The following is a 17,157-nucleotide window of genomic DNA, read 5'->3' as shown; positions in this document are numbered from 1 at the left end:
TCAGTCATCCATCCCAGTAAAGCTATGTTTCTCTGCATTGTTTCTCTCAGTGACTAGCAGGCTAAAATGCATGTTGGTTCTATATTTTGTTAGTTAATTGGGCTTGAAAGGTTTCTGTAGATTTCTCAAAGGCAGAGTTTCTTGTGTGAAGGAAACTACAGTGACAGTGTATCATACTGTCTGCAAGAGTCTCAGTTCCATATATTGACATCGGAGAGGGGATCCAAGAGCAACCTTATATAGCTGAGTTCCCTAGATCGCGTCAGTGTCAGAGCTAGCCATCCATGGGGTAACCAGGCCCAAAGGGAGGTGCAAGGTGGCAAGGAAGGCTTGAAGTTTCATGACTGCTTTAGCACCACACTATTTATTTTTTCCAAAATGAGCTCGGATAAGTGCAGTCACAGAACTGTGTGGTCCTGAGAGCTTTTCTTCTGCATGGAGCCCAGACAGTGTCACTGATTTATTTAACGCTTCAGACCATTGAGTTTGGATTATTTTACAGATCAATATTATTCCACTGAAATGGTTTCTGTGACCTTTTGTAATACTTAAAACTTAAATATCCACAATAATAAACTGGTTGATGAGAAGAGATGCATCACTGATGCACATTAACCTTGTAATGCTCCTCTGAAAGCAGATGCTGCTGTGAATTAGATACTCTTCCCTCTTAGAGGTGGTATTTTATTGCAATTATTTTATATACAAATTTATTATTGCAATTTTCAAAAAATACTAGCCAGGTAGTAAAATGGCCTGCTTCAAAACCTTTATAGGAATCCTGTTCCTTTGAAAACTCTCGGGATTTTTTTTTACTTCATTTTCCATATTGAACAGTGCTGCCAGCAGGTTAGCCTGTCACAGTACCAGTCATTATTTACTGAGTGTTGTTAGTGGGCTGCACACTGTCCAGTGACTAGAAGACTGCATGGGCTCTGTTCTAATGACCATACAATCTCTGGCCCTAATCCTGCATTTCATGGGGCTGCTCACATGTGTAAAATTAATTACGGTTGTGTTTGCAGAATCAGGGTCAAACTAACTACACAGAACAGTGAAACTGACTGTACACACAGAGCTCTCAACTGTACAAAGTAAATAAAGAAGAGCAAAATATATTTTCCTCTAACTGTTCTGATTGTTCGTGATCCTAGGCATAGCTGGGGTAACTATTAAGTACAGTTAGTAAGTATAACATTTTCATATAGAGATTTGGGTTTGGGGATGATGGTTACCAGTTAAATAATGGTTAATTTCTTGATTGAACTTGCATTGAGGGGTAGGACTTCTTTATTTAGGGCCAAGAATAGGAAAAGATCACATCACTCTTTTTAACCTTTTGTTTTTTCCCTTACTCTCAGAAAGTGACGCCAGTAGCTATGAAACGGGCATTATGGTGAGCAAGGCTGTGGAAATAACCATTGGTGGAAAACTTCTTAAACCCGCAGGTAAGATGGAATGGTGCTGGTGCTCTAAATACACAAGTTCTTTTGTTGTTGCTCGTCACGAACACCCATAAGAAATATAACTGAAATCACAAAGCAGTCTCAGTCTTCTAAAATTCTTCTTCACAAGGCTTTTTAAAATTTTGCTGGTGAAAGTCTAGCCAAAGATCTGACAGTGTGTTAGTAAAGATATTTGGTTGATTAGAATGATGAAGGGCCTTGGAGGACAGATGACTGATCAGAAATACGATTTCTTTTAGTTTATCAGCTTCAAAAGTTAGACTTGTATGGTGAATTTTTCATCTGTTTTAGGATCTAGCCTTTCGTTGTTGCTGTTGTTTCCTTTCATTTTGCTAAATAGAATTTCCAGGGTTTTTTGTTTGTTTGTTGGTTTGTTTCAGTTGTTGGAATAAAAATTGATGCAAACCAATGGATGGAAAATTTCACCAAAACCACAATCAAGAGCCTGGTAAGGAATTGAGTGACTTCTGTTGAACTTCATTTGCTTTTTCTCTAAGCTATGAGGACAAACCGGTGCTTCCCCCTTCCGTGCAGGCAGCTCTGTATTGCAACTTCACAAAGGTCCACAGTTGCTGACTGATGGTGGTGTTTAAAGCATTTCAAAACACAATATGCATCTATTAAAAAGCAGCTGTATTTTTTCAGTTATGCACTTGTACATGTCTTGCATTGGAGGTTAGAATGTCTCAAGATTCAATAGTAACAATGAAGAAAAGAAAATGCACAACAATGTCATATGTCAGCCACTAGAGACAGTATTGTGTTTTTACAATGAGTCAAAACTCTCAGAAAAGCAGGGATGCCCGTGGCTGGCCCTTGCCAGCTGACTCAGAATCACAGAGCTCTGGCTCCAGGGCTGTTTAATTGTGGCATAGACGTTCAGGCCGAGCTCTGGAACCCTTCCACCTGGCAGGAGTTGAATGGGAATTTTTAAAGGAGTTGAATGAGAAGGGGAGAGAATTAGTGGCAGCTAGAAGGAAAAGTAAAGAAAGGATCTGGCACACCAGGGAAGTGGAGGAACAAGAAGTAGTAGAGGAGGAAACAGGCTCAATGAGCCAAAGCTGGTGGAAACCCAGACTCATGTCTGGCATGCTACTCCTGTCAGAACTGCAGCTCTACTGGTAAGCTGAGTCTGAAGAAACAGCTGCATGTCCATCACCATGAGCTGAAGGAAGCTGCTTGCCTGAAAAAGAGAGAAAGTGGATTTGTGGGTGTCAGTGAATGCAAAAGAGGCTGCACTGCCGTCTGGGAGCAGAGTAGCCCAACACACAATAGAAGGAAGAAAGGGTGTGTGTGTGTGAGAGAGAGAGACGGTGGGCTCAGAACAAAACTGGCATGTTCCTATGTATTTTGTATATATCTGGGAAAAAATACATAGGAACATACCAGTTTTTCACTTTAACTCTGTTCAGAGATGAAGGAGGTTCACCAATCTTCAGTTTTGGTAGCTTCTGTGCCCACCATCTCTCTCTCTCTCTCTCTCTCTCTCTCTCTCTCTCTCTCTCTCTCAGACACACACACACACTTTTTTCCTTCTATTATGTATTGTGTGTGTGTGCATATACACACACAAGGGCTGTCAAGTGATTAAAAAAATAATCATGATTAATCGCGCTGTTAAACAATAACAGAATACCATATTATAAATAACAATAGTAGAATACCAAACAATAATAGAATACAATAACCAAACAATAATAGAATACCAAATTTTAATATTTTTAATGTTTTCTAAATGTTCAAATATATTGATTTCAATTACAACACAGAATACAAAGTGTACAGTGCTCACTTTATTTTTATTATAAATATTTGCATCGTAAAAAACAAAAGACATAGTACTTTTCAGTTCACCTAATACAAGTACTGTAGTGCAATCTCTTTATCATGAAAGTTGAATTTACAAATGTAGAATTATGTACAAAAAATAACTGCATTCTAAAATAAAACAATGTAAAACTTTAGAGCCTACAAGTCCACTCAGTCCTACTTTAGCCAATCGCTCAGACAAACAAGTTCATTTACATTTGCAAGAGATAATGCTGCCGCTTCTTGTCTACAATGTCACCTGACTGTGAGAGCAGGCGGTCGCATGGCACTGTTGTAGCCGGCATCTCAAGATATTTACATGCCAGATGCGCTAAAGATTCATATGTTCCTCTATGCTTCAACTACCATTCCAGAGGACACGCTTCTATGCTGACAATGGATTCTGCTCGTTAAAAATCCAAAGCAAAAAGAAAAGGAAGACTTGTGGCACCTTAGAGACTAACAAATTTATTTGAGCATAAGTTTTCATGAGCTACAGCTGAAGTGAGCTGTAGCTCACGAAAGCTTATGCTCAAATAAATATGTTAGTCTCTAAGGTGCCACAAGTCCTCCTTTTCTTTTTGCGGATACAGACTAACACAGCTGCTACTCTGAATCCAAAGCAAAGTGGACCGATGCATGTTCATTTTCAGCATCTGAGTCAGGTGTCACCAGCAGAAGGTTGATTTTCTTTTTCTGTAGTTCGGGTTCTGTAGTTTCCGCATCTGAGTATTGTTCTTTTAAGACTTCGGAAAGCATGCTACACACCTCATCCCTCTTAGATTTTGAAGGCACTTCAGATCCTTAAACCTTGGGTTGAGTGCTGTAGCTATTTTTAGAAATCTCACATTGGTACCTTCTTTGCATTTTGTCAAATCTGCTGTGAAAGTGTTCTTAAAACAAACATGCGTTGGGTCATCATCTGAGACTGCTATAACATGAAATATATGGTCAAATGCAGGTAAAACAGAACAGGAGACAAACAATTCTCACCCAAGGAGTTCAGTCATAAATTTAATTAATGCATTCTTTTTTTAACAAGCATCATCAGCATGGAAGCATGTCCTCTGGAATGGTGTCTGAAGCATGAAGGGGCATAGGAATGTTTAGCATATCTGGCACATAAATACCTTGCAATGCCTGTTCTCACTTTCAGGTGACATTGTAAATAAGAAGCAGTCAGCAGTGTCTCCTTTAAATGTAAACAAACTTGTTTGCCTTAGCAACTGGCTGAACAAGAGGAAGGACAGAGTGGACTTGTAGCTCTAAAGTTTTACATTGTTTTGTTTTTCAGTACAGTTATGTAACAAAAAAAATCTACATTTGTATGTACACTTTCACGATAAAGAGATTGCACTACAGTACTTTTATGAGGTGAATTGAAAAATACTGTTTCTTTTAGCATTTTTACAGTACAAATTTGTAATATAAATAATAATATAAAGTGAGCACTTTACACTTTGTATTCTGTGTTGTAATAGAAATCAAAATGTTTGAAAATGTAGAAAAACATCCAAAAATATTTAATAAATTTCAATTGGTATTCTATTGTTTTTACAGTGCGATTAATCGTGATTACTTTTTTTGAGTTAATCACGTGAGTTAACTGTGATTAATCAGCAGCCCTTATATATATAGAACCATTACCAACCAAAAGAAACAAAGAGGGAATTAATAAAATCTATAAATAAATAAATCTACCCTGAGCAGAGTTTTGACCCCCCAGAGACAAGTGCAATGCACTCAGATATCGTGGTAATGGGTAGCAGTATAAAACCCTTTAGTAGACAGCCAGGCACACAGACAAAGATGGACATAAAAAACACCTGGGTTTGTCTTGAATCCAACTGTTTATACTTATGAGTTAATGAATATCACGTAATAGTACAGACTTTCTAAGAAACCATTCCCTAAAGATCATTATCCTTCTGTTTTCCAGTGCAACAGTGAACTTTGTGGCTGTGAAAGAGGGAGTATGGTAAGAATAAACCTAATAATAAAGACCTGGAAGAGAGGGAAGGGTCCCCTTTGTTCTTTGGGTCCATCAAAACTTGAGACCGCTGTTCTACCCAATTACTTTCTGAAGGTTAAAAACAGAAGCAGTGTTAGCAGAGAGTTGACAATCTTTTGTGTCTAGGAAGAGAGAAGTGAGGATTCTGAGGGAGATGCTAGTGTGAGAGAATGAAATGAAGTGATAGGCAAGGGAATCATTGAAATGAGACTATAAGAACTAAAGGGGAACAAAGAAGAAGAAAGAACATAATATGGGAGCGAGCAGTAGAAAATGGGGCAGTCGTGAAAAAGAAGGTGAGAGAAAAGATGGTGAAGCTTTTCAAAGAAACAGGTGAAGAGAAAGGAGAAGGAGCAAAAAAGAGGGGGGGGGGATAAGAGAAATTGAGGAGAGAGACTGTGAAAAGGTGGAAAGCAAGAACAGATGCACAATGTTTCACCTAGTGAATATTAGATCATAATTAGTTTCTCCTCTTTCTTATTGTATTTCTTTCACAGACCTCCTGTATGTTTTAATGGCCGGGAAGGCAGGGAAGCCTATGTTGCGCATGTGTAACCAACACACCTCCTGGGTGTGGTGCTCTGTCCCCTCTAGTGGCACCAAGACCACTTAGAGATTAATGAGTCTGCTACAGCCTTAGCTAAGAGCCATGTGGCTTTTAGCTCTTGCAGTAGAGCAGTGGTGGGCAACCTTCAGTCTGTGAGCCACAAGCAGCCCGTTACGGTTAATCCACTGGTGGGCCGCAAGACAGTTTGTTTACATTGCCTGTCCACAGGAACAGCCACCCGCAGCTCCCTGTGGCCGCGGTTCACCGTTCCCAGCCAATGGGAGCTGCGAGAAGCCTTGCGGGCCCACCACTGCAGTAGAGGCTCATGCACTAAACTTCAGAGGTCTCAGGTTCAATCCTGGCAACCGGGATCTGTTGCTGTTACACATTCATATTATATTAATATTGCTGCCTAGTTTGGATTCTGTATTATCAAATAATTTGAGGGAAAGAGATAGATGATAACCTTAAATCCACCATAATGCACACAGCACCCTCCAGCATGTGGGGATACTAAGCTTTCCCCTGCCTTTCTTCCCTCCATCCCTTGCTGAGCCAGGATTTGGGGGCACATGGCCCTAGAAACACTGATGGGTGATGATTTTACAGCTTCAGGAGCCCTAATGTTGTCAGGAACTCCTAATTCTCTTTTGTGCTTAAGCACCTTCCTCAATCAGGGCCTCTGTGAGTTCTCTTGTGGGGTTGGGAGAATGACTGTTGGGTGTGGGACCTATGGCTAATTGTCAAGCCAAGGCAGCAGCACTGCATCTTCAGGCCACAGGAAGATCAGTGTATGCTCTACACAGCAGTGGTTCTCAAACTTTAGCAACCCGAGGACCCCCAAATGCCCCGCTCAGCCCCAGGTCTCACCCCCACTCCACCCCCCTTCCCCCAAGGTCCCACCCCACCTCACCTCTGCCCACCGCCACTCCACCCTTGCCCCTCCTCTTCCCCACCTCTTTCTGGCTCCTCCCCCTTCCTCCCAGTGTCTCCTGCACACCGCTGAACAGCTGTTCCCCAGCATGCAGGAGGCACTTGGAGGGAGGAGGAGAAGTTGAGGGAGAGGGGGAGGAGTTGATCAGCAGGGCCTGCGGACCCCTGCAGTACCCTTGGGGACACCCAGGGGTCTGCAAACCCCAGTTTGAGAAACGCTGCTCTATAGTTAATCAATGGCCTTTCTGCCCCCAGCACCTGGCACCTGCAGGAATCCACCCATGGCACTGGGACAGCACTAGAGAAAGTGGGCTCTTAGCTCTATGTGGAACAGGTGCCTTAGATGGAGAAGAAGGGGTTCATCACCTGAAGGGGGTGAAAAAAAAACAGAGCAAAATAAAGTAAATAATGTGAAAATAATTATAGGCAGCAAGCCCAGGTTTGCTGTTTTAAAAGACTCCTACCACTAAAAGCTACAAATCAAATCGTCTCTAAGCGTGAGCTAAGACCAAATCAAAAGTTTCAGTCCCTTTATCTGAGCTCTGATCCATGTATGAAGTGGTTTTGTAAGGACGTAGCACTCTTAGGGCTAGTTAAGTATCCTGATCAAATAATTTACAAGAATAAGTTATATAAAATTAAGCCACAAGAGGGTTCCTTGCTCCAAATTCTACAACACTTATGGATTCAGGGCCATTGGCCTCATGTCCTAGAGTCCTGAACATAATCTCCCCTACTTATACTTTCTAAATACCAGGTATGAAGTCAGAAAACACCTTCCTCAGGTGTTAATGGGTGAAACAATAGGGTCAAGTTACTAGAGCAAAGGAATAATGAGTGTGTGAAGTTCTCCAAAAACTAATGTTTTACATGAAACCTCTAGGTCTTGAGAGTTGGAAACTATGTTAAACGTGCAGATTCTTTGTTGCCAAGCTGATTTCTTTTGAAAAGGGACACTCCAGTCCTGGTCGTATTGATTCTAAGATGTATCTGAAATGCTGAATGTCAACCTTTTCTCAGGGATTGTGTCTGGCTGCTTGGAAAGAGAACCATTTTCTGTATCTTTCCTGAAAAATATACTTTTTTTTCCTTGTGGTAGCACCTGGATTGTGTTGTTCTTGATGATGGTGGATTTCTTTTGATGTCGAATCAGGAGGAATATACCAAACAGGTATATGTGTTTTTAAATTCATGCATTTAAAGATGAGATTGACTCACTTCTCCATTAAGATAGAGCGAGTTTTATCATTAAAACCTAAGTTCACTACATAAAAACAGAGTGCGGCTGTTCATTGACCTCATTTCATTTTTTAAATCACAGTTATCAGAGTTTGAGGTGGTGAATCACAGCCTCATGTCCGAACCACAAAGAAAATTTGCAAATCTCAAATTTCATATAATTTGCTAGCTTTTATCACTGTCTTACTAGTGACTTGACATGTCTAGGCCTGCACTAATGTGGCTCTACTTATAGTGATTTAAGGGAGTGCATAAGAAATGGGATGAAGAGTTTGCACTGTTTCCCTGAGACAGACTGCTTGAAGCATAAGGATAATGTAGTGTAAGTGCCTGGAGCACAGAATTATTCTGTGTTAATGTATGAGAACATGAAGATGTTATATTTTTCTATGAAAAAATTAAATTTTTTCCAGTATCTTTTAGAGCTTCGGTAAAACAACAAAAATATTTTGGTTTTCAGTTGTTAAAAATGTCCATTTAATCAAAAAGCCATTTTTAATTAAAAAAAAAGTTCCTATGAAAAATTTTCTATCAAATCTAATTGTTACACTGAAGAATTATTGCATAAAGAATCTATTTCATGAGAATTCAACATATTATCATCACCATCTTTGTGTCTTGGTGTTAAGACATCACAGTGCAACATTGCAGTGCAATAGCTGTTGTTTGATGAGAGACAACTATAGTCAGTTATGTAATGAAAGGTAAGATCCCAGGTCAGCTGGAAAGCCTGAGCATGGGAAATTTTGATCTCTGGAGAAGATGGTGGCTCCTGTGTGGTGGGGTGCAGCAGCCTACTTCTCCTCAGAGCCAGAATTCAGGAATTACATGGTAAAGTCGTAAATATGCCACAGAACCATCTTTTGGTTGGTTCTGCCTTTTTCCACCTAGAAAAAAGAGGTAAGCACCATATAGGAGATACTGAGATAGCATGTGAACAGATTTGGGTAACTGTTGGTGGAATGAGTACAAACATTAGGGGGAAACACAAGTTACCATCTAATCACATCAAGAGTCAAACATTCAAAAATGGCCTTGGAATTTGCACCTAAAATATTGCACGTGCAGTCATTGGTTCATAGGGAAAAAACCTAAACACTCAAAGTAGATATGGAAATAGTAGATATGGAAATAGTTGATGCCCCTTTGAAAAATGAGTCTCTTATGGGTTTTATAATAATAATGAACCAAATCATGCAGCTGTAAATCAGGCCAAACTTCCCCTGAAGTCGTTTAGAGTTTTGCCTGAGTAGGTCTGAAAACAATTTATTATTTTAGAGAATGTAAAGTAAATGCAAAATGAATATAAAAAGAAAGACTTTTATACTTTATCACCATATATCCCACAGTAAGAACAATAGGATTTATACCTTCTTTGAATTCAACAGCATTGTTCAGTATATGTAAATTACATGTATATTATTTATCATGTGACATCAGTTTAGAAGTGTTTAAACTCATTTTTTTTACAATTTTCTGCACCAGATTGGACGATTCTTTGGTGAGATTGACCCTGACCTGATGCGAAACCTCATTAACATGTCCTTATATGCCTTTAACAAGTCTTACGACTATCAGTCTGTTTGTGATCCTGAAGAAGAACCAAAACAAGGAGCTGGTCTTCGTTCCGCATACGTGGTCAGTATCCTCTTGCCAAGTTACCGCCATCCCCCTTACCTATGTGCTGACTCTTGTACTAATGGTACAATCTTTATACTTCATTTTGTAGCCTACAGTAGCGGATATTTTGCATGTCGGATGGTGGGCCTCTGCAGCTGCCTGGTAAGTTCAGATATGCTGGTAATGTTTATACCAACGTCATAATTAACAATTCAGTAAAAAGAAAATGTATTTGGTAACAGTTAGTATCTTCTTTCTGTAGTGTCTATGTATGATAATAACAGACTCTTGAATTCCTAGGAGCTGTTCTGAAATCTTAAGGGCTGGTATTACTTCTCCAGCCTCATACAGTGAACATTTTTAGTAATCTTCCCAGACTCTTTGGAAAGTTCATTTTATTGATCTTCAATGAAAATGAGACTTCTCAGACTCTGTAATTCTCTGTTCTCGGTCTACATTGAACATGTGTAAACGCAGGCATTGGTTTGTGTTGAATCACCTTTAATCTAGGTTGCTGGCGTGCAGCTTTCAGATGGACTTGTTCGATTCATAATTCAGTGCACTATAGTGTTCTTTTTCAAGTGCATGTTTAAGCAAGAAGGTTGAGAAAGAGTCAGTTTTTGAGGTGTCAGTGAACCATTTTGTTAGGCACATAAGGGCTTCTATTTGAAAACATAAGCAAGTCCTATTTCAGAACACCAGATGCCATTAAAATGCATTGTTTGGTAGTGTAACTCACTGAAAGTTGCTGATTGAAAAAAGTCAATTGGTTTTGTTCATTGTCTTTTTATCAAAGATACTATAAACTAGTGATACTGTTTCAAGGAAGAAGCCACATAAAACAATATAGTATAACAGCTTGTTTCCATTTTTTTTCCTTTGCTCAGTTTAAACCACAAAACCATACTTCATCTGCAAGAACAAAAAGAACTTTGGGTAATGTTCCAGCAACATATACCTTAGAAACTGTCATGGAACAGGGAAGAGGGAATGGCAGTCAATTTTAACTTTTAGAACTATTGGGTGAAATCCTGGTTCTGTTGAACTCAGTGAGAATTTTGGGATTGACTTCAGTGGAGTCAGGATTTCACCTTTTTACTGTTTTAATGGTTACTATCTTTAGCTAAACACAATACCAAATAAATCTCAAAACTGTTCTAAAACTCCACACCACAGAGTTATCTCATTTTGGATTTAAATCCATGCAGTAATTAGCAATAGCCACAAAAGTTGTTTTGGTAGTTTCATAATGCATATATAATGAAATTCAGCCCTATACAGATTAAGCACCCCTGTGATACCAAAACCATGCGGCAAAGATTTAATTGGGACTTAAGTGGTATGGTGGGCGTCAGACAGGCCTTCTGCACTGCTGTGAATTTTACCCTCTGAAAATATCTGTCCTTCATGATAAAGTTTTGTGGTGCATATTCTGTAGCACAATAGTAGGTAATTTACACTATTTGGAGGTAAGCATTGCAATATATCACAGCTGAACAAATATATAGAAAGTAGTTCTCTCACAGATGGCACTATGAAGGCTTTGGATATTTGTTTTTATTATTGGTTACATTTAGTTAACAGGAACAGTTAAGATCTTTGTTTTCTGGAACAAAAATGAAGCTCAAAAACCAGAGATGGGAAATGATCCAGGGACGAAACCTAAGCTCTGCTCAAACAGAAAAATTTGGGCTATCAGTGTTCAAATCAATCTCAGAGGTCTGGACTCAATTTAGACATGGGTCTTGTTTTCCACAGAGTTTCAGTTGAAAGCACCCACAAGAAAGTGCTTTCATCGGAAATTTTTGAAATGGAATCTAGACCACAAGCAGGCTGAGGGGCCATTAGGGAAGTGGAATAGAAAGGGCCGATCAGAGTGCATTTCAGCAAGGCAACTAGTAAAAGCAAATGCAGAGAAATAGAAGAAGCTGGGTTAGGGATAACTGTTACATTTCGGGCAAAAATTTGGAATAGGATAATGAGTGACAATTTTCAAAGCTTATGTGGGGAGCATGAGGAATCAGTTAAATAAATATCTTCTGTCCTCTGCACTCTGGGAACGTTGAGGCTCTTTCCCATTTTTTCAGGCTTTCTCTCTTTCTCATCCTCAGTGAATTCTATTATCACTTTCTTTCAAGCTAAAAAAAGGGCTTGATGGGGACTTCCCTTCCTGGTCAGCCAGCGGAGTCACTGTTGAATAACATGAGGTTTCTCTTCATCCCTGCAGATGAGCACACAGCCCATGCAACAATCCCAATCCTGATGTTATGTAAACAAACCCAGTGTTTGATGCAGTATTGCAGAGCCCTAGCCACGAAAATAATTGGCATATATATTTTCTAAAAAATATATGAGGCTGTGGAGGAAGTAGATTAAAGGTTCATCAAGACTGGCATTTATGAGTAGTAGAACGTATGGGGGAGTACGGTCCCACAATAATAGACCAGGACAGATCTGATGGCAGAAGTAGGGCTTGCAAGGTGAGGACAAGAAGTTTAAAGTTAATGAAGAAGGAGCTGGGGGAGGGATTCAAAGAGAGGGAATGATGAGAGAAGGAATCTAATTGTCATGGTTCCAGTAGGAGGGGTTGGGCATTGTGGATGACAGATGAACCAGAGAGAAGGAGGTTGCAATAATTGAAATAGGAGTGATGTGGGCATGAACACAGAAAAATAAGAGCTTAACGTTATCTGTGTTAAGCTTAATTTTTTCACAGCATCGAGGAAGAAATGACAGGCATAGGCTGAAGTTCAGAAGTGGAGATAGAAATACAAGTTGCTGGCACAGAGATGTCTTTTGTATGAAATGGTTAGAATACTCCAGCGTTTATCTGCCTCACAGGAGGGTTGTGAGGCTTAATCAGTGGAAAGTGCCAGAAGCCCCTTAGAGCTACGTGTGGCTATTGTCACTTAAGGCATCCTAGTTGGTTTAAATATGAGAGTAATCTCAGGATTCCTGTTTCTCATTCTGTGGAGTCTTAAAGGATAACAGTTAAACTGGTCTTCAGCATCTCTGCTAGCTGAATTATGGGTAAGAGGGGCACTGAATATTGATTGTCAAGTAAAAAGATAATGTGGGACAGTAGCTGAAGGGGAAGAAGAGGATGACTGACAAAATGTAAGATATTAAAGAAACACATTCATATTAGTTGGTATAAGTGCAATTAAGTTATGTTGTTGCTGTTTTTATTAACAATTATTTTTATCCCAGTGGTATTTAGGGTCTCCTGTAAATAATCAGGGCTCCCATATTAGCAAAGCTATGTTTAAAGGAGAGGGAAATAACTATTTCATTAACAAAATTATTTTTTCTGTGCTCAGGTCTATCTTGCAACAGCTGTTTTTGGGCCTGACTTTTCCACGTTTCCTTGAGGCAGGTAAGTCACTACTCAGGTTTGTTAAAGGGTGAACTTTGAATGAACTAGAAGATAAGAACCCATGTACCAGCCGAATTCTGCTCACTCCACTATATGAGTTGAAAATATTTCTGTTTTTTCTTTCTTCTCAGCGGAAGCAGATGATGACGACTACACTGCTGCCCTGTCCAAACAGAGCTGCATTACTGAGCAAACTCAGTATTTCTTTGAAAATGACGATAAATCCTTCAGTGGGATTGTAGACTGTATAAACTGTTCCAGGTAAATTTTCAACTTTGAATAGAAAATGTAAAGAGGAGCCTTTTTGGTGAATATTTATCTTAGAAGTAGGTAATTACATTACTGTATGAAGGATAAACTATACTGTGTCATAACCTTATCACATGTATGTAAGAAGGATAAAGATATACATGTGTGTAGTGTAGTACATACACGACAGAATGTATATGTGTGTATTAGTGTATACTGAAACAGTAATAACAGAGCACAGAATTATTTTACTCCAAGTTGTGTTGTTCTGTTTTATGGGACTGTCTCCATGTATGTTTTAAAAGGATAATTGGTGTTTAATATATTTTATTCCTATATTTTTCACTGTATTTTTTTCTAATTTATTAATTGAAATTCTTGAGTTCTATCGCAGATATTCAGAACTGAGGGGTTTTTTGTGCATCCCATTATCAATTTAAATGCAGATAATGTTAAAGGGTTGATCAGCTTCTTCATGTTTTGCCTTGAGTTGTCCAATAGTGCTGCTGCTGCTTTCATTAAAGATGTTACAATCTCAATATAGTTTTGTGAGACTTGAAAGTTTCTTCCATACTAAGTTATTAGATTGATAGATTTTCTAAAGTGAAAGACTTTAAAAATGACCATAAAATTAACATGTTCTAAAAAACTAGGAGCCATTTGAAGATCTCTGTGTAGACAGATTTGTGATAATTCAGTTTAAAATCCTTAAACAAACATTAAGCTACAAATGGGTAAAAGAGAGGACATTTAGGATGTGTTATAGCACATTCCTGAAAGTGTTGGAGACAACAGAACCGTTATAAACGGCCAAGCCTTGAAGAACACCTAGAAAATGTTTCATAGGGGATTTCAGTCCAGCAAAGTACACACAAGGAATTGGACACAATCACAGCACAGGGTCAAAAACGGAATTCCATAAAGGGTAGAATGGTGCTGCTATGGGCAGAAACAGAGCCATCCTCAGAGATTATCTTTCACTGATTTAATCAGAAGAGATGTTTGGGTCCCTAAAATGGCCAACTACTGTGAATGAGTCATTTGTAAAGTTACAGATGACCTGAAGGAGCTGTTGGGTCAAATTTAGCCATTGGCATAAACTCCACTGAAGTCAATGAAGTTTTGTCCACTTATACCAAAGGATAGATTTTGTCTGGTTTTGTTAGATGTGCGCAAAAATGGGTCAGGAAGCCAGTTACAAATAAATAGCTGTCTACTTTAAGAACAACACAAAAGCTTTTCTTCAGCAATTAGAAAATATTCTCTTTGTTTATGAGTTTTACATTATTTCTCAGCTCACTTGGATGGTTATTTACATCTATCTATCCATCTATCTAGCTGTCTAAATATACAGTATAAACACCTGAAAATAAGCCATGAAAGTGCATAAATACTCTTAACTATAGTGTCCAAGATACACTGTATCGACTAGAGATGTGATATATTCAAATACATTATTTTCTAACTGAAAAGGCTCTTTGTGGATTTATAAGTGCTTAGTGGTGTAACATCACCCTGTGCCCTTTTTCCATTTTTTAATCACAGCATCTGCTCTAATGCAGAACAACAGTCCTGTCAATAAAGATTACAAAATTTCCCCTTGAATGGTCCTTGCTATTGTTAAAAAAGACCAGCTGTCCCTTGTATACCAGTCTAGTTCAATCTATAAAGTTGTGTTACCTGTGATCTCATTAGTGAACGTGAAAAACCCCAGAAGATATACTGTTTGCTTTGTTTAACCAGAGTTGTGTTTCTTTTTCAGACTTTATCATGCAGAAAAAGTTTCACACACCAATCTAGTATTTATAATTAGTGACAGCCAAAAGATGTGCCACTCCTGTGACCCAAAGCCATTGATGCAAGCAGAAAAGCCGGGTATCCTTTAAAGTCAGAACTTCTAGTGGTATAAACTGATGTTTGTTGGCCAAATATTAGAACAAGATTTGGAGAAATGTGGCCTATTTATATACATTTCTGTGACACACATCACTGTAGTATCTGAGTCAGCAGATGGTTATCAAATACATTTTGTATACAACAAAACATAGCATGGACTAAATAGGAATCATTTCAAAGTGGGATCTGTGCTGGAAATGACCCACCTTGATTACCATGCACATTGTAGGGAGAGTGGTCACTTTGGATGAGCTATTACCAGCAGGAGAGTGAGTTTGTGTGTGTGGTTTTTGGAGGGGGGTGGGGGGGTGAAAGAACCTGGATTTGTGCAGGAAATGGCCCACCTTGATTATCATACACATTGTGAAGAGAGTGGTCACTTTGGATGGGCTATTACCAGCAGGAGAGTGAGTTGTGTGGGGGGGCGGGCGGAGGGTGAGAAAACCTGGATTTGTGCTGGAAATGGCCCAACTTAATGATCAGTTTAGATAAGCTATTACCAGCAGGAGAGTGAGTTTGTGTGTGTATGGGGGGGGGGGGGGGTGAGAAAACCTGGATTTGTGCTGGAAATGGCCCACCTTGATTATCATGCACATTGTAGGGAGAGTGGTCACTTTTGATAAGCTATTACCAGCAGGAGAGTGAGTTTGTGTGTGTGGTTTTTTGGAGGGGGGTGAGGGAGTGAGAGAACCTGGATTTGTGCTGGAAATGACCCACCTTGATTATCATATACATTGTGAAGAGAGTAGTCACTTTGGATGGGCTATTACCAGCAGGAGAGTGAGTTTGTGGGGGGAGGGGGTGAGAAAACCTGGATTTGTGCTGGAAATGGCCCAACTTGATGATCACTTTAGATAAGCTATTACCAGCAGGACAGTGGGGTGGGAGGGGGTATTGTTTCATGGTCTCTGTGTGTATATAATGTCTACTGCAGTTTCCACGGTATGCATCCGATGAAGTGAGCTGTAGCTCACGAAAGCTCATGCTCAAATAAATTGGTTAGTCTCTAAGGTGCCACAAGTACTCCTTTTCTTTTATCAATTTTTATGTAGATGTATTTGATATGCTGCTCATAATACCTGTTCCCAGACTATGTTACCAGGCAAAATCTCCTGAAGCCCGTGCACTGAAATGACTTATCAGTAGGTCAGGGCAGCTATCACTGAAGTATATAATGGCCTGTTGTCATAGTATCCTGCTATTGGTGAACTTGCAGGAACCAGGCCCTTCTGCAGAGGACCAGAAGATGCATCCCAAGCCCCTCAGTTTGTCACACAACTTGGTGACTGACCTGAAGAAATAGAAGGGGAGAGGCCAGAGCTTAACAATTACATGCTGTCTGAGGTCATAGAATATCAGGATTGGAAGGGACCTCAGGAAGTCATCTAGCCCAACCAGGACCAATCCCCAATTTTTGCCCCAGAGCCCTAAATGGTCCTCCTCAAGGATTGAACTCACAACCCTGGGTTTAGCAGGCCAATGCTCAAACCACTGAGCTATCCCTCATGGCTGAAGACTATTAAGTATGAATCACATGCTAGTTTCCCTCCCCTCACCACAGCGAGAGAGTAAAAAGTGAAAAGCCCCTGTTCAAGTGTATTGGTGCTCTGGGGTCTGCAGCCATTCTGAGTAGAGCTGACAGGGTAAAGAGAAATGCCTCTGCTGAGATGCACAAGCCAAAAGGCACAGCCCAAGACAGGGGTAATAGGACTAGGCCCCAACAATAAATGTAACATCTGTCTAGTGTGGCTGACATACTGCAGGGCGCAGGAGCACCTGCTGCCAGTAGGTCTTTCTGCTGGGGCTGGAGCTGTTCTGGCCATGGAGGCTGCAGTACCTCTGTTTGCCACCCAGGGGACTTCTTCATAGACTGCAGGAGGCCACAGAGCAGGAAATACAAGCAGAGTACAGAGCAGAGCCCTGCAACGGGACTGGGATCCCACAACTCCCGCAGGACTAGCTTCCATAATAGCAGGTAAAATGTACTTCGTGGCAGGATAGGGTGGGCAAA

At 39.9% G+C, this 17,157-nt stretch overlaps 1 protein-coding gene across 2 annotated transcripts in view; it reads left to right on the top strand.

The window, feature by feature from the left end:
- Positions 1-17,157, top strand: part of CACNA2D1 (calcium voltage-gated channel auxiliary subunit alpha2delta 1) — a 683,749-nt gene that overhangs the window by 651,967 nt on the left and 14,625 nt on the right. The window contains exons 28-36 of one of the 2 annotated variants that reach the window (XM_073328631.2): positions 1,362-1,448; positions 1,847-1,914; positions 5,215-5,253; positions 7,866-7,937; positions 9,491-9,643; positions 9,735-9,787; positions 12,946-13,001; positions 13,133-13,262; positions 15,013-15,125. In XM_073328631.2, coding sequence (XP_073184732.1) covers positions 1,362-1,448; positions 1,847-1,914; positions 5,215-5,253; positions 7,866-7,937; positions 9,491-9,643; positions 9,735-9,787; positions 12,946-13,001; positions 13,133-13,262; positions 15,013-15,125 — 771 coding nt within the window. Of the gene's footprint in view, positions 1-1,361; positions 1,449-1,846; positions 1,915-5,214; positions 5,254-7,865; positions 7,938-9,490; positions 9,644-9,734; positions 9,788-12,945; positions 13,002-13,132; positions 13,263-15,012; positions 15,126-17,157 lie in introns of those variants that run through there. The other variant, XM_073328632.2, reaches the window with a different exon arrangement.

This window comes from Lepidochelys kempii, chromosome 1 (genome assembly GCF_965140285.1).
Source record: "Lepidochelys kempii isolate rLepKem1 chromosome 1, rLepKem1.hap1, whole genome shotgun sequence".
NCBI classification, from domain to species: domain Eukaryota; kingdom Metazoa; phylum Chordata; order Testudines; family Cheloniidae; genus Lepidochelys; species Lepidochelys kempii.
Note: the sequence above shows the minus strand (reverse complement) of the source record. Positions and strands in the feature narration are given on the sequence as shown.